This window comes from Homarus americanus, unplaced genomic scaffold, assembly GCF_018991925.1.
Source record: "Homarus americanus isolate GMGI-L3 unplaced genomic scaffold, GMGI_Hamer_2.0 scaffold49667, whole genome shotgun sequence".
Taxonomy (NCBI): domain Eukaryota; kingdom Metazoa; phylum Arthropoda; class Malacostraca; order Decapoda; family Nephropidae; genus Homarus; species Homarus americanus.
In genome coordinates, this window is record NW_024738608.1 from 6569018 (window position 1) to 6590223 (window position 21206).

At 40.1% G+C, this 21206-nt stretch overlaps 1 protein-coding gene across 1 annotated transcript in view; it reads left to right on the top strand.

Moving 5' to 3' along the window:
* LOC121874164 (putative phosphoenolpyruvate synthase) overlaps nucleotides 1-21206 on the top strand; it is a 49103-nt gene that overhangs the window by 14438 nt on the left and 13459 nt on the right. The window contains exons 8-23 of the mRNA XM_042378148.1: nucleotides 2556-2660; nucleotides 4486-4610; nucleotides 4873-5023; nucleotides 5602-5797; nucleotides 6959-7110; nucleotides 7559-7654; nucleotides 8554-8715; nucleotides 9976-10123; nucleotides 11869-11986; nucleotides 16506-16657; nucleotides 17419-17546; nucleotides 17707-17881; nucleotides 18216-18383; nucleotides 18634-18768; nucleotides 19204-19288; nucleotides 20391-20479. Coding sequence (XP_042234082.1) covers nucleotides 2556-2660; nucleotides 4486-4610; nucleotides 4873-5023; nucleotides 5602-5797; nucleotides 6959-7110; nucleotides 7559-7654; nucleotides 8554-8715; nucleotides 9976-10123; nucleotides 11869-11986; nucleotides 16506-16657; nucleotides 17419-17546; nucleotides 17707-17881; nucleotides 18216-18383; nucleotides 18634-18768; nucleotides 19204-19288; nucleotides 20391-20479 — 2185 coding nt within the window. The remainder of the gene's footprint in view (nucleotides 1-2555; nucleotides 2661-4485; nucleotides 4611-4872; nucleotides 5024-5601; nucleotides 5798-6958; nucleotides 7111-7558; nucleotides 7655-8553; nucleotides 8716-9975; nucleotides 10124-11868; nucleotides 11987-16505; nucleotides 16658-17418; nucleotides 17547-17706; nucleotides 17882-18215; nucleotides 18384-18633; nucleotides 18769-19203; nucleotides 19289-20390; nucleotides 20480-21206) is intronic.

Here is a 21206-nt window from a genome sequence, read left to right on the forward strand (position 1 = left end):
GAAGTGATAATTATTAAATTACAGTCAGTCCTCAACTTACGACGGGGTAAGTTGAAAATGCGAAAATAATACATAGAAAATCTAAAATGGGTGTCTCTTTTTCTTCTCAGCACCACGAGAACTCTCACTTTTATGCTTGCCAGGCATTTTAAAGGGAATTACAAACGAAAATGTTGTCAGTACACAGTGCAATCACTAACGTCGGGACTCGAAAATACGTAATTTGAAAAATATCTTATACGACTGCGGCGGTCGTATGTTCGGGTGGTCATAAGTCGAGGAGTACCTGTACCTTACATAGGATATTTGAGCTTCAATATTCAAAGGATTGATTGCCGTATATCACGGCCTATAAGGCGGCGGGGTGCATAAGACGCCCCCCCCAAATTTCCATTTAAAAAGTAGCTTTTGAGCTCTATTTGCTGTATAAGACCAGTACCCCAAATGTGACACTTACCCACTGACTCAGTAGTCCTTTACCAACCATCCTTGATTTTTTAAAATAAGGCCAATTCACTTCAAGTAATGTCATCAAATTATACCCGCTGGTGTAGTGTAAACACTAGTGACGTCACTGAAGCGTGTTGGGAGTGTTCCCTCGTCTCGGTGGTGTGACTATTTATACAACATGTGGTTCAACAGCAACCACCGTATTCTAATTGTGGTGTTTCATTAGGATTTGAGTGAAAAAGGTTACCAGTATGTACTTACTACATACATTTATTACACAAATATATATATATATATATATATATATATATATATATATATATATATATATATATATATATATATATATATATATATATATATATATATATATATATATATATATATATATATATATATATAATATACTATGTACAAAAAATGAATGTTCAATGAATTATTTATGGTGCATTAGGGTACTGGTCACTTCTGATGGGCTATAAATAGCCTTCTTTATCTCCCCTCCATCTCACCCTGAGCCAGACGGAAGGGTCTTGGTAAATAACATGTTTGCTTATTTTCCATTTACTTTAAATAGATTTACCGAATTATTTGTTTTATTTATTTATTTATAATATACTGTAATATATTAAACACACTGTAATTATTTTCTTTAATTTATAAACTGTTTTGCGACAAAGGAATGTTCTCCAGTAGTGTTTCATTAGGATTTGAGTGAAAAAATATTACGTACTTACACAATTGTTCCTCTTACTTTGACAACACAACATACATACAGTATATTATTTCTCAGTTTTGATCTTTTTTTTTAATTTTTGTATTTATTTATAGTTAGTTACTTAAAATAAGGCCAATTCACTTCAAGTAATGGCATCAAATATTACCAGCTGGTGTAGTGTAAACACTAGTGACGTCACTTGAGCGTCTGTAATTAACCGTCGATAGTTTCAAGAATTAATGCACTCATTTACTGAATATTCTTTGGAAAAAAATAAAATTTAAATCAATTATTTATAGGAGATAAATATTATTATGAGTAAATATACCGATACCGGTATGCATTACTGACCACCTCCACGGCTCCTCACTGGCAAATGGGGGGGGGGGCGTGGGGAGGGGTGTGTGATGATAGCTGTGTTTATTATAGGGGTATAAATCTCTTTTACGGTATGTTAGACAGGTTTATAATACATTTTTATTATTTTAATATACCGGTAATCTTAATTTGAATCCAGCTTGCCAAACGTAAGTTTCAGTATAAAATAATTAGTGGTAAGACCTTGTGAGTGGCTTACGATGTTTTCATCACCACTCTTGACACACTAAACCACAATATTTAAGAGGTAAGAATTTTAAACTTGGTGGTTTAGACGACCCCCTAACTTTGGGCAGATTTTTTTAATGTTCAAATTTCGTCTTATAGGCCGTGATATACGGTGATTGATTATGGTAATAACATCCCTGGCAGTGAATATTCAAAGGAACTCAAGTTCATTCTTGCAAACTCTTTAACACACAAAAAAAAATCAAATAATAGCCAGAAATTAGTTCATTGCACTTGAGGAAGTTTCACATCCAAAGCATGGGTATGTACGCTATCGCTCTCTCTACATAGGGTGACATGATTCTTCACCATATCCACTCTGGCTTACTAACATGAGGCGTCTGTAGCAAATGTATTACGGGTGGCCATGATTCATTATTTACTGTTCCACATACATGGGAAAAATAGTCATGCTCTGAAAGTGATGTCGTGCAGACTGGTGTTTGGGATATGTAACCACTCCAAGTAAGTCTGTAACCACAAGCATCTACAGACTTGGTTAATACCCTATGCCTATAAGTTTGTTTCCTGGAGTGCTGTTAGTCTCCTACTTCAGGTTTGGTTAAGTTACATTTGATTTGTCTTTTGAAAACTACTTGAAACTTATCTGGTACTGTTCTTGTAAATTGAAGTAATAACAATTTGTACATAACATTAATTGTGAACCTTAAGATGGCAGGTTTGTGTAATGGGAGTATTTGAACTTCTATTTATTTATTTATGCACAGGAAAGTAAAGGAACTTGTGCTTGTAACTGATAAATGGATGTTGGTGTCCACAGGTGGGGGTTAAGCCAGATGGTGGGCAGTGCAATGGTCACCTTCAACTACTTTAACAATGGTGATGTGATTTCCCTCCATGGCCGGTCCTCCTCCACCACTACACAGTAAGTGTGTCCTCCACTCTGCAACCTATTTTTGATATAGATATTTTTTTGGGTGTAGAGTCAATGTGCAAATCTATCTCGAATGAAACTGAGAGAATACTAACCCACCTATTTCTTGCTTTTTCCTCATTAGCAGCATGTTTTTCTACTTCCAGGATTGTGCTTTCTGTCCTCTCATCTGATTCATGTAGGAATTTAACACTTTGGCTGCATGAATATATTTCTTCCTGGTTCTCAAAATGTGTCGATTATCCAACAAAAATGAAATTTGGATTTTGATCTTTTCTAGTTATTTTTAAATATCAAAAGGATATACTGTATATTTATTTTTCTAATGATAAATCATGATACAGTAATGAGACTAACAATACAAAACATAGTACAGTCCATTACAGTATTATGTACAGTAGTGCACTGCACTTGCTACTCACTACTGAGGCCAAGGTACAGCCCTAGGTTGGATGTGAGAATGTTATCCAGTGTGACCCTAGCAAATATAACACGTATTAAGAGTAGATTCTTGAAGAACAAACAAGAAAAAATGGAAATTTGATAGGTAAATTACCCAGAAACTTCCTTCCCTTGTCAGTGAGGTACAGTACAGTACCTATACTGTAAAGGAATAATTAGTTATCATAAATATCAGGAAAATCAGGTTTCAGCACTGTACATATACAGTAAATATGACTGTTATCTCCACAAAAGGCTTGGGGTTCTGTACCGTACCTGTAATGAGTTTTAGATCCGACCAACAAAGAAGAGCCACTCACCTTGCTGCCCACATTTATACCTGGAGGTACTTAGTTAATATCACACACACACACACACACACACACACACACACACACACACACACACACACACACACACACACACACACACACACACACACACACACACTCAAGCAGAAGTTCCAAAATCAGTATTAAGCCATCTTAATTAGGGCAGTGTGTTACTATGCAAAGTTGAAGCAATTCTGATGTTATTTTGTTCTCAATTTTTATATCTTAAGTAAGTCAGTTTAGTGCATTCTTATCTTTCTTGCTAGGAGGAGACTGTAAGACAGGGGTGGTGAACTTTTTTTGAGAGCGCGTGCCACCATTGTCAATAATTTTCAGAAAAATTTCCTTGCATGCCCATGGGAATTGTGAGCAGCAAATTATTATTATTATTATTATTTTTTTTTTATATTATTATACCAAAATTATAAATAATATATACTATATTTAATTGTTATTTCGCAAAATTATTATGAAGAAAGAGAACAAAGTACTTGAAAGCACTCTCAGGAAGTCTTTTTAGGCAACCAATAATGTTTCTGAATTGTTTTAAATGGGGCAGAAATATGTTATTTATAATTTGTATACTGTACTTTACAAGAGGCAAAATTAATGACTTTATGACAATAATAAGGGAACTATTTTTGGAAAAAAGAAGCTGTCCTGCTGTTGGGAATTTTATGAAATGAAACTTGGGAGCTGGATATTATACGAGTCTGTCCATCATATATTGAAATTTTCTCTGAAACTTTTCTTAGATTGTAGGATACTTTCGGCTTGTGTATTTGATTGAATTAATGGTACAATACCTGGTTTTCAGCATTCTCTCTCTCTCTCTCTCTCTCTCTCTCTCTCTCTCTCTCTCTCTCTCTCTCTATAAACAGTAAGAGCCAGGTCAATCTCTGGAAATTTGACCACTTCAGGGGTCAGGAGACGTATGTATTTGGTATTGACAGCAGGTAGATGCTTAGTAACTGTAGTAACCGTTATGCCTCAGTTCTTGTTTACCGCTGATATTTACTTGTATATCTCTTATATTTTGTCAGGTATGTAGGGGGCTTCTTGCAGGAAGCATGTGGTGTCCTACGACCTGTGACCTCTACCGACCTAGACCTAGGGCACCTCCACCACTTGCCTAACCTGGGGAATAACCTGCTTATCAAATTGACAGGTACACTATTACCTTCTCATGATCTTCAGTGATCTTTTTAGACTTTTTTTTTTTTTTTACCTTTGTTAACCTCTATTGACCTTTGGTGACCTCTATTGACCTGTGATGACCTCTATTGACCTGTGATAACCTCTATTGGGCTGTATCCTTTTATCACTAACCCTGTAACCTTTTATCAGTATCCCTGTATCATTGTATCCCATTATCCCAACATAATGTATTCCTGTATCTTTTCATCACTGTGGTACCACTGCTGTATCAGCTGGGGGGCGGCAGCTTGACCTGTGGCAGCACCTGAGTGAGAAAGTAACTTATTACACTGGTGACCCCTGGACGGTTCGCCATGTTCTCCACCCCACCACAGTCGCTGCTACCCACTCCTATGGCTGGGGCCTCACCTTCTTCTCAGACAGGTGTGTAGTAGGTACAGTATGTGGTGAGCCTCAAAAGTTCATGGTTAGGCTGAAGCCTCACCTTTTATCTCTTAGCAGGTATGTATGAGGATGTGGTGTCATTTGAAGTATGACACTGGCAGATACATAATGAGGTAATAGTCAAGTCTTAATAATAATGGGGTGCTTACCCATTTAGTGTAGTGTCATCCCTTCTGGTCCCTGAGATACAGTATGCTATAGAGATTCAGTTGCTTGAGAATTTCCAAAAAAGTGCCACCAAACTGCCCAGATCTTTCTCCCACCTAGTCTCAGTTCAGGAAAATCTGCTTCCTTCCTATTAATACAACTAAGGTGCATTCTCTTGCATTTTACACTGTTGAGTCCATCCTCTTAACCACACTGGAAACCATTAAATGCTTCTCAGTCCATTAAATTTTTAACTTCAATGAATAAATTAGTGTCATTAGTAGACATATGCATGGAAAAATACATTGCATCTGGCATATCTATATGAACTACTGTAAATAAACAACATCAGTCCAAGCACACCTCTAGGTACAGTAACAAGTATAATAAAATTACCATTACATCCACAGGTACATGGATCTGTGCCCAGTTCCAGAGAGAGAGAGCGTGGGTGAGGCTTTGATACCGAGGGTAGTGATAGAGGAAGGGACACCCCTGGTGGTATCCCTGGACGATCCTCTATGTCGCAACTCTCTCCTGACAGGGGGAAAAGGTGCCTCCCTTGCCCTCCTCACTGCCTATACCCACCTTCTACAGCCATACCAGGTATATACTGTACACCTCCTGCATTTGTAGATACGTCTCTTATAGGGTAACTGTACTCCATCTAGTCGTATGTTTTTGCACCATTCTCGCCACCATCTCCTGTTTCCACCTGAGATCCCTCGACCACAAATTGCTTTTTGACAGCACACCCGCATCCAGCCCATATGAGCACGTACTTGTAGTTAACCAGTGTTCACTCCCTGCCAAATTTACTTTTGCACTGTTTACTACAGCATATTGAAATTCCCTGTTGAATAACCTTCTCCCCCTTGTTATTATATATCATATTTGTACCACTATGTTACTTGTGTATTATTTGTCAATCAAGTGACCTATTCCCAATTATGTAACTACTGTATAATTTCAGGCTTTTGACTGCCATGTTCTTTCAATCAACCCTTAATTATTATTATTTTTAAGTATGCTTTTTATAGGGTAACTACTCCATCTAGTGGTATGTATGCCTCTTATAGGGTATCTGTGACTTCTCTTGTAGTTCAGCTCATGTTAGTTCATCCTATCTGCTGTAAGAGAATAATAAGTGTCGAAGGCTGCAGAAAAATCCAGCAAGACCAGGAGGGAGGACTTTCGTGTGCAAGTGTTTATTAAAAAATCATTACCCGGTATGAATTCTACAAAAGGCAGTTTCAGTTGAATGATGCTTCCCATAGGCTGACTGAACCAGAGGGATCACTCCATTTCTTTCTTAACAGAGAAAGAAATTGATCCATCATAGCACACTCTGTGATCTTTGATAAGAATGAGAAATTAGAGACCAGATGATAATTTTATAGTATATTTTCTGTATTAAGACCAGGTTTCTTAAAAAGTAGACACAATAAAGTCTCTCTCAGATCTCACAAAATTACCCTCTCGAAAGCATTTATTTATGATTCTACAAATAAAGTTTGCAACATGTTCATAAGCAAGTAAAACCTTAGATACACTTATAGGATCAAGACGACAAAAATTCCTCTTCGAATCCTTGATATGGCGCAGAATGTTGCTTTATATTTACAGTATAGATTAGCCTACTTGGTGCATTCTTACTTTTCTTGTTATGAGGAAAATTCAACAGTGAATTCTCAAAAATCTGACTCCAGTAATTCAGGGTATACTGTAGTACTGTACTCTGTGCTTCTTATCATACTTTTCCTTCAGGGCCACTATGAAGTACCCTCTGGGGTGGTGGTGACAGTAGCTGCCTGGCAACTTCAGCTTCAGGCTTCCCCTGACCTGCAGCAGGCTGTCAGGGCAGTCCAGCAGGCTGTAGGCACTGCTCAGCCTGCACAGATCAAGGATGCCTGCTCCAGGTATGCCCAAAGGACTCCCTCACTTGTGCTGGTAGTGGAGGTTGTGTATGATACAGTTCTTGGGTGCCAGTAATACAGTTAATACTTCTTACCAATCTAGTAAATGTTTCCAACACTTTCACCGACTTGTTAGATGTTTCTAACACTCACTTATCAGATCGATATTTCCATCACTTACCAACCTAAAAAAAATGGAGATGGCACTGTTTTTTTAAATTATTCCTTAAATATGTTCCACTGATCAGGCAGTGTTATTTGCAGCTTCACTTAAGTATTGACTGTGTGTTCTTCAGTGTACAATGACCAGTCTCACTAGTTTTGAAGTTTGACCACATCTATGACACATTTTATATGTCATGTTTTGCTTTATCTTAACTAATGTTTGCCTTTTACATGACATCTCTCTCTCCCCTAAATCACACTTACCTCCCTCTGTCCTTCCCTCCAGGGCAGTGGAGGTGTGTCAGGGGATGGAACTATGTCCCCAGGTGGCTGATGCTCTTCATGATGCCCTTCTTCAGCACCTAGACTCCCAGCCCTCCAGGTGAGTCCATTGTCTCTCTATGTGACTCTTGTTCTCTCTCACTTCCTTCTAATTTACAATAACTTGAAACAGAAGGATGAGGCAGGGATATGAATAGGACTCTCCATTACTTCTTTTTACTTCACAAAAGCTGCTACCCTACATTGCAGGTATACCTCATTTTAAAGCCTAATACTATTGGTTAATTTATTAGAGGATGGTGCTGCAGTCATCTGTGACCCAGAAGCTTCAACTGATCAGAAGATCTAATTTCCAAATTGTTATGTATTATAAAAATCTGTACAGATTTGAGGAAACCTGAGAAAGAAGGACTGATGATGAAGTGTATGTAAAAAAAAAATCAGTAAGTGAAATGTGATTAATTATCTGTTGGTGAGGATGAAATAAAATGAGTTTCAGTGGGACAGTGCTGTGTGCTGTGTCTCAAGGATATGTATTGAGTTCAATTTCAATTGTTTATTCCTTGATAGAGGAAGCGGGATCCTAGTGCTGTCACTAGGTACCCCTGTACAATGACACCAGAAGCATCTGGCAAGTGTGTCAAGTATATACAGTATAAATATTATAAAGGGGCTTACTAAAGCCTAAGGAAGGAAGGATATTCCTTTAACACATAATCAATGTTATTTACATAATATCTGGCCAGTATGGGGAGGATCATCGTGTCTCCGTCAGGGGGTCGTGGAGTGGTGGTCCAGCAGGCGTCACGGAAGCGTTGTGTGTGGGGACATATGTATTGAGTTTCAGATTCTCTGTTGTGTATGTAATTAATTTCAAATCTGGGAGATTTAAATGAAAATGCCAACATAATATAACTTTACATAACATGACCTAATATTACCTAACCCAGCCTGACCTGACATACTCCTACCTCACTAACTTGACTTTGCACTCAGCAGGTTGGCAGTGCGGTCATCAGGATGTGGAGAAGATGATGAAGAAACATCTGCAGCTGGACAAAATGACACGATACTTGGGGTGACTGGCCTCCAAGACACCCTTCTTGCCCTCACCCGCTGCTGGGCTTCCATGTTTACCTACCACAGTGTTGAGTACCGTAGGTGAGGCTCACTGTTCATCTACTTTTCTTACTTTACTTTATCCTCTTTGCCACTGATCAACCTATTAGCCACTTGGCAGTTGGCTATGTTTCTGTTATGCACTGTTGGCACCTGCACCAGTATTGGTCAAGTCTTTTCTTAAATGTGCTCACACTTGGTACCGTCACAATACTCTCTGGCAGATTATTCCAAGGGTTTACAGCTCTCACTCCGAAAAAGTTTGCCCTGTCAATTTTCTTAACTTGTGGTTTCTTCAGCCTTTAGCTGTTACCTCTAGTGGGGCAGGCATTCACTAGTTACAGGCATGAACACTCAACTGAGTAATGTCCTCTGAGGTACTTATAAACTTATATTAAATCACTCCTTTTCCATCTATGGTATAAGCAAGACAACTGCAGGCATTCTAATCCCTCTGGGTACCTGTGGTGCAGTAGTGCAGGCACAAGTCTGGTGGCTCTCCTATGAGGTCTTATGAACCTTGAGCTTTGACCAACCATTTTTCCTCAAATGGTGGAAGGGTTGTTTCCATCCTCTCTTGCAAACACTGAGGAATATAACTGATTTAGCACCTCCGCCTTGTCCTGATCCGAGTTTGTGTAACTACCATCTTCAAGTAATTTTCCGGAAAATTACAGCTTTGGGACCGATTTTCCGAGTGGCACATTTTCCGGACAATTCTGAGAAAATTTCCCGATTCCCGGAAAATTCCGGGGATGGGGTAGTTTATTTACGGGTTTGAGAGATGAAAATCAGGTGCATTTTCTGGAACTTCCGAGAACATTTTTCCGTTACCCAGAAAATTCCGGGGATGGGGGATATTTTTCCGGGTTTGAGAGATGATGTAATGGGAATTTACTGGAACTTCCGAGAACATTTTTCCGTTACCCGGAAAATTCCGGGGATGAGGGATTTTTTTCGGCTTTGAGAGAATCGTCTCGTTACCTGGAAATCTCTCATTTCCGAAAGTGCTCTGCACCAATTGTTCCGGCTAATGGGGATATCACTGAAAGTTAATTTACTTGTTTGAACCTTGTATTTCATTTCAATTATTTGATTTTCATAGTTAGCATTTGTTAGTTTAGTTATTATGTTCTCCTATTCATTTATTTATTTATATTATTTTGTATTTTAAATGTGTACTGTATCATAATTCATAAGTATACTTTACTCTTTACTGCTTCAACTCATGTGTTTTATATTTTATCTCTTTCTCTGCTGTGTGTAATTTTTGTGGTAATCTTATATTGCCCACTGTTGCAGGCAGCGGGGGCAGGCAGTGGAGGCAGGCATGGGTGTGGTGGTGCAGGAAATGGTGGAGGCGGAGGCAGCTGGGGTGATGTTCACGCTGGACCCTGTCACTGGCAGTCCAGCCAACATTACCATTACTGCCAACTATGGCCTGGGAGAGGTACTGTACCCTTAACTCTCGTGTGTGTGTGTGTGTGTGTGTATTTCTCAATTTCACTTTATGTGGGATGGATCATGGGTGAAGAAAATCTTACCTGAAGGATTGGCTAATCATGAACTATGGCTTGGGGTGCAACTACATTCTCACTAGGGTTAGTCTCAATGGATATTATAATATTAAGGTCTTTCTTTGTGTGAGCTTTGTATAATGCTTTGATTATAAAAGAATTTACTGGCCTAGGAACCCCTATCTAAATTCAACACACCCGAATTGCAATACAGAGAGAGCTTCTCATCTAACCATCATAAACACAATAAAGAATCAAATTAAAAAACTGTGAACAAACTGACTTACAGCTTTGACTGTGTTCACTCAACTATATTATTTATTAACATAATTGTACAGTTTTTTTAAACTCAGACTAACCCATTCACCGTGTCCCTATTGGAACCCAGCACCATCGTGTGTGGCATGTTAAAAAATAAATAAATAAATAATGGAGTAGAATAGTTATTCCCCAAAACAAATGTATAACACTCAATGTCAAATTGACTTCTTCACATCTAATGAGAGATGATTAACCCTTAAAGCCCAGATGACGTTTCTGTGCATTCACCATAGTCACCCTGGGTGACGTTCCTCTTCATCCTTAATTTTCACGGCATAGTTTGAATGTCCATGAGGGATGAAGTACTTTGTACACTATAGGATATTTATTTACTTGGCAACTCAACTCATTGTAATCTTTGTCTCAAGTCTAGTGGTCCAGTTACCCACCACCTACCATGGTGAATGCACGTCCTTCGACCTTTTGTGGCCCGCCTCACTCCTCTACTCCCCCCCTGCCAGCCACCCCCCTTAGTGAGGTCATGGTTGTGTGCATGCCAGCTACAACAGTACATTTGGAGTGACTGCACTAATTTTATGCAAGAAATATAAATTTTTTACTGTGAATTTAAAAAAAAAATGTTTTGTTGCTGAAATATGCCTGTGTGAGGGGTTCGGCAGGTCAAATGTTGCCCGGGACATATAGGTCAAGATGGCTATACAGTAGTAACATGTCACCCAGTAGTATCTAACTTATCCATTTGCCATCATGAGACCTACTGACTCTACTGTAAAAGACAAAATATCTTAGAGTGCTGAGAGTCAGTTGTACTGAAAAGGTAGTGGAGATATTTAAGAATTAAAGGATGGAATAGAGTCAAAGGGTCTGAGTGTGAATGTGGAAAAAACAAAAGTTTTGATTAGTGGTATGAGTGAGGGACTTGGGCCAGTGGCAAAAAGTGGAAAATGGCCATGTGTTGACTGTAAGAAAAGTTTTGGCAGAAGGTTCGTACACTTGAGGTGCAGTGGAGTTAATAGTAGATTGCAGGATATTGCTGACTTTATAAAGTAACCTTCGGGCTTAGTAAGCTGGAGAAACTCAACATTATGAATAGTACTGGACTGTATATCCCTTGACTGTCAATGAGTTCTCTTACATGGGTACTATGATCAGTGTGGGAAGGGGTGCAGAAGATAGTTCAGTTGCAAGATTTAGAAATGGCTGGAAGAAATTTAGGGATTTGTAACTTTTATTGATGACAAGAGGATCATCCCTCCATGTGAACGGAAAGATATATGCAACTGCTGTGAGAAGTTATGTTAAACAGTGATGTACTGTACTTAAGTTTTGATTACCAGTGTTTTGCCCTCTCACATACCATAACCCATCTTGACCTACTGCTGTATATGTGTTTCAGAGTGTGGTGTCAGCAGCAGCAGAGCCCGACACAGTAGTGGTGAGACGCAGCTGGCGGGACCAACTATCTGTTGCCTCCAGAACCCTGGGTGCCAAGAAGACCAAGTGTGTCATGAAGGGTCAGTCTCTAAAGGTCATGAGTCTCGGTCATAGGTTCATGGGTGATCTAGGTAATGAATAGTCTAGATCAGGGTGTCTTAATCTCTTATTGGGTCACATACCCTTTTGAGAATTTGATGAAGGCTATGGACCCCCTCCCCAGATTAAAGCACATAAACACAGATGCACACACAATACATGCAAAATAATGCTCTCATGATATACTGGTTTGCCATTTTGCACCTTGTTACAATAAAAAAAAAGTCAGACTATTAAAAAAGACATGAATTTTAAAACCAGATTTGAACAGTTTTCTTTCAGTAGCCCTATTCTTTTGACATTGACACTCTCAAAGCAAAAATGCAGATCTTGAATATGCTTTCAGAAAAATATTGTAAAAAAAAAGTTTGTCACAAACTCTCAAGGTGTGTGTATATATATATATATATATATATATATATATATATATATATATATATATATATATATATATATATATATATATATATATATATATATATATATATATATATATATATATATATATATATATATATATATATATATATATATATATATATATATATTATCATACATACATACATACATACAGTCATCGCTGGTTAGCAATCCTGAACAACGTCCGATCGCATATACGTCCGTGCCCCCAAAAAAAAACTTACGTGGCGCCTGCTGGACCGCACCACCCCACGACCCCCTGATGGAGACACGATGTTCCTTCCCATACAGGCCAGATATTATGTGTTAAAGGAATATCCTTCCTTAGGCTTTAGTAAGCATTTGCCTCCAGGTGTAATGTTAACCTACATCTATTGAGGATATAATCTTTCACCTTCAAATTGACAATAACACATTTGCTGTAATCAGACATATCTAGTTGCCTCCACAATTGCAACCCCTGTTGCAATTGGGGTTGCAATTTCAAATTCTGTGTCATTACTGAGGAATAACGAAGTCTCTGGTGCACTGCACTCTAAGATTAAGAGAAAACGGACTCAGGCGTCCTGAAGCGAGAGAAAATGGACTCCTATGATGGGGGACACAAGCACTCACACGTGCCACTCATACTGACAGACTTGACACTCACTTACTTGACAAGTTTTACCAACCATTAGTTGTGTATGTTATCTAGTGAATTTAGTCAATATTGTACAGTGCAAGTACACTGCAATACAGTGGTCCCTCGGTTAACAATGGAACAAACCTGTACTGTACATGTACTAAATGATTACGGTTCTTAAATTGTTATGTCTATTGCAAATATAGATTATTTATGCAGGTATTCAAATAAATCACTATCTTACAAGAATCCCAGCAATGTAAGTTATATTCACCCAGGTCGTTTGGGTGGCAAATTATGAGAAGAGCTTAGTCACTCTTAAGTAATGATAAATAAACACGCAGGCCTTCGGTGCCAACTGTCAAATATTATCTCAAATAAATAAACAAACACCAGACACTCTGTCACCTCACCTCCCCCCCCCCCTTTCCCACGCTAGCTGGCTACCTCCCTCCTTGTGTTCCCAGACAAAAGATTGATGATAACTTATGCTTTAAGGTGTTTATTTTATATAATATCTCAGACTAAAGTTAGGAGATTATAATTTGCATTGCTGGAATCCTTGCAAGACAGCCAATAATTTGAATATAAACATCATATATTTTGCTCAAGATATAAAAATTGTAGTACATTAGTGTACAATACTGTAATACATTTTATAATACAGTATAAAGTTTTTCAACTGTATTTTTGGGTAGATTTACATAAATTTCTTCATTTATTTTCATCCATTTACATGCACACACCATACTAAAAGAAACGTAAAAGAAATACTGTAAATGACTTTAGTGCAAAGCTGGAGTGCACATGTACTAATTTGATTACAGTACTAAAATTGTTGTCTAGTGCGAATTATTGGTTGTTTATATTCAAATTAATCAACATCTTACAAGAATCCTAGCAATGTAAATTATATTCATCCAGGTCATTTCACTGGCTTTTTATAGGAGAGAAGCTTAGTCACTTAAGAACTTGTGGGGTATGAGATTGTTTGGTTCACACTCAGGATGGAATGGAGAAAGGAAACTCACAATGTGCTCTCTATATACATGTTGTATTGGATGTACAATGCAGCTTGGTGCTGGGAAGGCAGCATGGTTACAAGCGTGATGTAGAGAGAGCTGGTTGGTGAGGACGCTCAGAGAAGGACAGCTTGTGGGTCGCCATGCTCGCCAGCGGGAGAGAGGACCGCCAGGCAGGCGGAGGAGCGAGGGAAGGCCGCCAGGCAGGCGGAGGAGCGAGGGAAGGCCGCCAGGCAGGCGGAGGTGTTGCTGGCTGGTTGGTGTAGGTAGAAAGAGAGACAGATCACCACGAGGTCAGGTCTTAAATAGCGGGGGTAGGCGTGGCTTAGCAGTTGACCCCCGCTCCGTGGTGTATGGCGGCGCTGGTTGACCTAGACCACGAGGCATACACTGGGGAATTGGTGGGGTCGGCTAGGCAGCGACAAACAGCGTTTGTAGGGGAGAATTCCACTACAATACTCCCCCTTCCCTCCAGGCTGTGTAGGAGACTTGTTGTCTGCAGAGTTGCATAGCACATGTGAGGCAGAACGGGCGGTGCGTGCCTCATGTGAGACAACGGCGATGGCGTGGATGAGCCGGTCGCTGGATACAACTGTCTATATACACACTATCTGTGGGAGAAGAGAGGGAGAAAAAGGGTGTGTGGAGGCGATGAATTTTGTTCTTCCCTCACAGCAGGTACAGAGTCGCCAGATGCGCCTGCTGGGGTGTGTGGGCCTGGGTCAGGAGCAGGGGCTGCGTCAGCAGAAGCGGATGAGAGCTCGTGACAGCAGCTGGGTCCACGACAGCAGCAGGGTGCAGGACATTAGCAGGGAGTACCTGAGGGAGAAAAGAGGGGTGTGTGGGTCCGCACTCAGGAACAGAGGCCGCATCAGGGGCGGCAGGGGTTACTGCTGGGCCGGGGTCGGCGTCTGAGGCAGGACGGGTGTGCTGGGGTCGGTAGGACGTGGTGCTTGGGGGCAGGAAAAGGAGCTGGTGTCTGCTAGGAGAAACAGTGCTGCTCTAGGGTGTCTAACCTGTGGTGTAGAGACAGTAGTTGTAGAGCCGATGAGAGCTGCTTCTGTGTGGATAAGCCAGTCTTCCATGTTGCTTGAAGACTGGGAGCGTGATCAGTTTCTCCTCCATCCTGTGTGAGTGCGAATCTCCGGGAGTCACCATTTGTGGGGTATGAGATGTTTGGTTCACACTCAGGATGGAATGGAGAAAGGAAACTCACAGTGTGCTCTCTATATACATGTTGTATTGGATGTACAATGCAGCTTGGTGCTGGGAAGGCAGCGTGGTTACAAGCGTGATGTAGAGAGAGCTGGTTGGTGAGGACGCTCAGAGAAGGACAGCTTGTGGGTCGCCATGCTCGCCAGCGGGAGAGAGGACCGCCAGGCAGGCGGAGGAGCGAGGGAAGGCCGCCAGGCAGCGGCAGAGGAGGAGGTGTTGCTGGCTGCGGCTGTAGGTAGAAAGAGAGGCAGATCACCACGAGGTCAAGTCTTAAATAGCGGGGGTAGGCGTGGCTTAGCAGTTGACCCCCGCTCCGTGGTGTATGGCGGCGCTGGTTGACCTAGACCACGAGGCATACACTGGGGAATTGGTGGGGTCGGCTAGGCAGCGACAAACAGCGTTTGTAGGGGAGAATTCCACTACAAACTGATAAATATACACGCGTTAGACCTGGGCCTGTGCCAACTGTCAAACCCCTCCCTCCCACCACTCCTCCCTCCCTCCTCCCTCCCTCCCTCCTCCCTCCTCCCTCCCTCCCTCCCTCCCTCCCTCTCCCCCATCTGCCCAGCATTGCTGGAATCCTTGTAAAACAGTGAATAATTTTAATATAAACATCATGTATTTTGCACAAGAGACAAAAATTAATCACCAGGTATCACATTACAGTAGTGATTTAATAGTAAAAGTGTATATGTACGTATATAGTATTCCACATACACATAAGTATAAATACAAAGTTTATGTGATGATCGGACAACGTCCATTTCGGTGAACGTCACGTTTCCAAGAACATATTTAGGACGTTAACCGGCGCATGACTATATATATATAGTATATGTCATTGTCTAAATGATATTTGGCCACTTTTATAGCTTTTGTATTTGTTAATTCATGTATTTTATAACTTGCTCAGAGTTTCAAAACAAACAAATGTGAAAGAGTACCAGTGCTTGGCAATGTATGGGAATCACTGTTCTAATTTTATGACCCGTCAAGATCAATGATGGCTTACATTATGAGCCCTCAAGGTTAGTGTTGTTCTAGAATCCTAAATGGTGAGCCTTCTAAAGTCGGTGGTGTGTAGGTTATGGTCAGATGCCAAGAATCATATAGAAATACCATAAAAAAAATCCCTAATAATTATACATGAACATTACATAAATGTACCTTCATGTACATCAGTGTTCCTGTGTGTACTTATTTATGAGTGTGTATTGACAGAGGATGGAGGGACAGAGGAGGTGGAGGTGGGGGAGAAGGAGCGGACCCAGCAGTGCCTTAGTGACACCATGGCACTTTGCTTGGGACGCCTGGCAGTCTTCCTCAACCAAGCTTTTGCCAGCCCTAGAGACATTGAGTTTGCCCTAGCTCAGGTGAGAACATGGCAGCTGAGGTCACTTGGGATGAGGATGAGTAAAGTGAGATCACGATAAGTTCGGCTTGGTCAAGTTAGATGAGGTCAGTTTAGAATAGGTTAGAATAGATCAAATTAGTCTAGGTTAGTTGAGCCAAGGTCAGGTTATATTTGTCAAGATCGGGCTAGGCTGTGAAAATATTGTTTTCTTCACATAGCAGTCTGATCATTGCAAAGAACATATATGTCCTTTGCAATGATATGATCAGACTCTATTCCTACTGATTTGTAGGTTTCCTGTTTACTGCACGTTCTAAAAAATAGTAATGATTAAAGGTTATGAAATAAAAGAATTACCCTTTATATACTGTACAGCACCTGTACACATGCATTAATAAAACAAACCCTCGGTAGACTAATAACAACATAGCTAGCATAAGGTAGATATAAAATAGACGTCCTTCAGACCTCCTGACTTCATTAATGCATGTGGTAACTGTCTTTGTGAGGTCTGTAAAATTACAGTAGTTTAAAATTGTGAATCATAAATGTATGTTGACCCATCTCCATGTATAATTACAGTACCGTATACACAAAAGCCAAATTTCTTTTTCATATATTCACCAAGAACAGATTGCCCTGAACCAAGTACAGGCTTGGCCCATTATAACTGTTGTCACTTATATTGCATATCAATGTTTTATGAGTACTGTATAACTGTATATATCACACCATATAATCACATATCAGAGCTGTAGACTGAATTACTGTACTATACAGGAGACAGTGTACCTGCTACAGGCTCGCCCCATTACAGCCCTGGATGAGTGGACAGACTATGAGGTGACCCATGAGCAAGACTCTGCTGTCCTCTGTGACCATGAACTGCTGACTAGGGGCAACACTGGGTAAGTCATTATCCTCACTAGCTAGGTCAGTATCCTCTCTACCTAGGTCTCTATCCTTGCTAAATGGTTATAAATGATTATAATCACCACTGATTAGGTCATATCATCATTGTGAGGGAGGTAAACACTTGGTACTAATACCACCATATGTTGTCCTTAGCGAGGTGCTACCAGGCAGCATAACACCCCTGACTCTGTCGGTGCTACCACCAGCCTTAGACCTGGCTTTCTACATGGAGTTGTGTCACTGGGAGAGGTATTCCCACACCCTTGAACCATATTTTGCCCACTTGTCTCCCATCTACAGCACCCAGGTGTTCCTTAATATGCTGCAGGTACGTAGTCTTTTACACCATATCTTCCTGCGTTCCAACTTGGGTTTCAATTTACTGTACTACTGCCCAAAACAGTGCCATGTTGCATGAAAAATTTATCTGGGAAGTAATTCTCTATAAGTTTTAAAGATAGTACAGTATACTGTATCATATTTAATAAATCAAACAGAGTCATTGTTAAACTAAGAAAGCATGAATAGCACGTTGGTGGATTACTGATGAGGCTTTTATTAAAGGCCCTGTTAAGGTAGAAAACATAAATTTTAGATCAGAAATACTCGTATATACCAAAGTGTTAAGGACATTGTGTAAAGGTGTGTGTGTATATCAACAGATGCAGTATCGGTACAACGATAAGGAGATGAATTTGGTCAACCGGGCCATTGACCTGATTGTGTATGGCCATGATGTCTCCACCGAGCAGTTCGTACAGTGGGGAGTGGAGAGGTTTGGTTTACAGAGTAAACTCATTAAGATGTACCAAACCTTTCTCCTGCTCTTTGTAAGTACTACTATGCCCACTGCATTACTACACCCACTGTACTTCTGCACCCACTGTACCACTACATCCACTGCACTTCTACACACACTGTACTTCTACACATACTATGCCACTACACCATATGTGCCACTATATTAACACTTGACATAATGAATGGTGTTTAATATCCTTGCACTTGAAGCACCTAAAACAAGCAACTGTAATGGCTTAGTAAAATAACACTGGGTAAATCAAATCTCACTTCTTACAGGATGTGTTGAGTCTTGGTGGTCATGTCCGGCGGTGTAAGCAAAAATTTGCTGATTACACCTTAGCATGTGGGTGGGCCGTCTCCTCCGTCAGTCTCTACAAAGAGATTTCCCGAAGGCTCCCCGATCTATTAGAGGTACTGTACATGAACGGTCTTCTTTGTCCTCATCTTATGGACTTGAAAAGTCCATGGATTGTTATGTTTATTTGTTCCTGAGTGCATAGTTCTGCCCTTGGTTACATTATCAATAGCCCAGCCTGTGATTTACTTTGCCTGTGCCTTTATGGTTTACTGTGGCCTTTAATGTACACCCACTATAAAATTATTCAGCACCCTTGGCTCTGATACTCTGGCCTTGCCGAGTTATCCCAAATTCCAACTTATCGAGGCACTTCCCCCCTCCTACAAAATAACAACAATAAAAAATCATTGGCCCATATATGTGTACAGTACATGTAATTACTAAATGTAAAAAAGTAACACTGTATACAAATTTAATTTTTTTTTTACCTCACCTTTCCTCTTTCTTTTTCTTCTGCCCTCCCTCATTCACTCTCTCTTGTGCTCCAGGTATCAAGGACTCATAACATCACCAGTAAGGTCAGCAGTTCCACAGAGTGTATTGCCTTTATACTCTTGGGTGAAGGCAAGAAAGGTGAGTGTTATTCTAAGAGGTAATGGCTCCCTAGAGTACACTTTGGGTTCCTCCAATGTCCTGACTTACTCTTACCCAATTAAATTAACGTAACCTACCCCTCATCGATCCTAAATTAATATAATTTACCCGTATTTTAATTTTTAATTTTGTTTCTTTGGTGGGAGAAGAAAGGTGATAGCTAGTTTAACCCTGACCTGGGCCTGGGTCCATTGTTAGTAGAGAAGAAAACTGGGGTACCTGTACTCTACCTGGAAAAAACATGCAGTATCTTGTTGTTATAATGTTATTACAGCACTTTGACATCTAAGGTCTTTAAGCACATAAGGTTAGTAATTACACTATTACATCAACCATCAAAAAATAAGAGAGATTAAACTCTCTAGTTGCAATATCATTAAGGCCACACAGGATATCATCCTTGTCAGATCCAAACCAGGGATCGAACACAAGATACAGTAGTGAGAGGCGAGTGTTCTTATGCTGTACCATCAACATCCTTTTCCTAACCTAAACTATGGCAACTTGATTTGAATATAACTATTCTAATATAAAATATCACACCCTAGCCTTACCTAAATCAACTTTACCGAGCATAATTAACCAGTTCTTTATTAACCTAACCTCGTGTTAACTAATCTAATCTCAACCAACATATTGTGACCAAACATAACCTGACCTATTTCATTTTTACTTAACCTAATGTAAACTAAGCTAACCTAATACAGGTATTCCCGTACCTTAACTAACCTCGGGGTTCACTGGCTGAGTAGATGCAGTGCTCACTTCCTGTTAGGTAGAGAGAAATTTGGCTCAGGAGTTCATTAATATACCATTTTACTACAACAGCATCCAGCCCACTGGTCAGTCACTCACTCGGTTCCCACCAAGTTGCCAGATACAGTACTGCTATTTGAACAAATCATACTGAAAACCGTGACATCACTTCTTAGGCCGATTGTACAGTATTTCACATATGCATGCAGAGTATATATGCAGTGAACTATAACTACATAATTATTATTAGTAGTACACTGTAATATTATTATTATTATTATTATTATTATTGTTATTATTATTATTACATCTCATTGATCTCCAGAGTTCAGCAAGGAGAACAAGGCAGACATGGCTTCACTCCTCTCCTCCTGCATTGGTGTTGAGTCTGCTGATGTCCCTGTGGCTCTGAAGGTAATCCCCCCCCCCTCCCCCCATCTTGCTGTAAGTCAACCCAAGTCACATTCGGGTGATCAAAGTCATCATAAGTCATTCTAGGTTGTGTTATGTTGCTCTGACATTATAAGTCAACCTGGTTATTAAAAGTCAATCTAGGTCACCACAAATCGTCTTAGGCCATCCTAGGTCACCACAAATCATCTTAGTTCATCCTAAGTCACCACAAATTATTTTAGCGTTGTGACGGCTCCAAGTGTGAGCTCGTTCAAGGGCAGACTTGACCAACGCTGGTGCAGGTTCAGATATATACCCATTATCTGTCACCAGTGTGTATTAGAGACGTGACCAACCGCACCAAGCGGCTAACGAGCCAATCAGTGGCGAAGAGGGTTAAAGTAAAAGTAAGGTCATCATAAGTCATCCTAGGTCACCACAAATCATCCTAGATCACCACAAATCATCTAGAGTCATCCTAGGGTCACCACAAATCATCTTTGGTCATCTTAGGTCACCACAAATCATCTTGGTTATAATGAAGATGTTATTGAGTAAAGCTGTCCTAAGATAAATTAAATTGCAACATTTTAGCTGAAATTTTATTGTAATTTCAGTATTGTTTTTTTAAGCTACAGGGTATTGTGACCTTTTGCCCTGTCAATTAAAAGGACTCTTGGAAGTCCTACATATAATGCCAGTTCCCACTTTGTAAAAGATGGTTGGCGATGGGAGGGAAGGAGGGCAT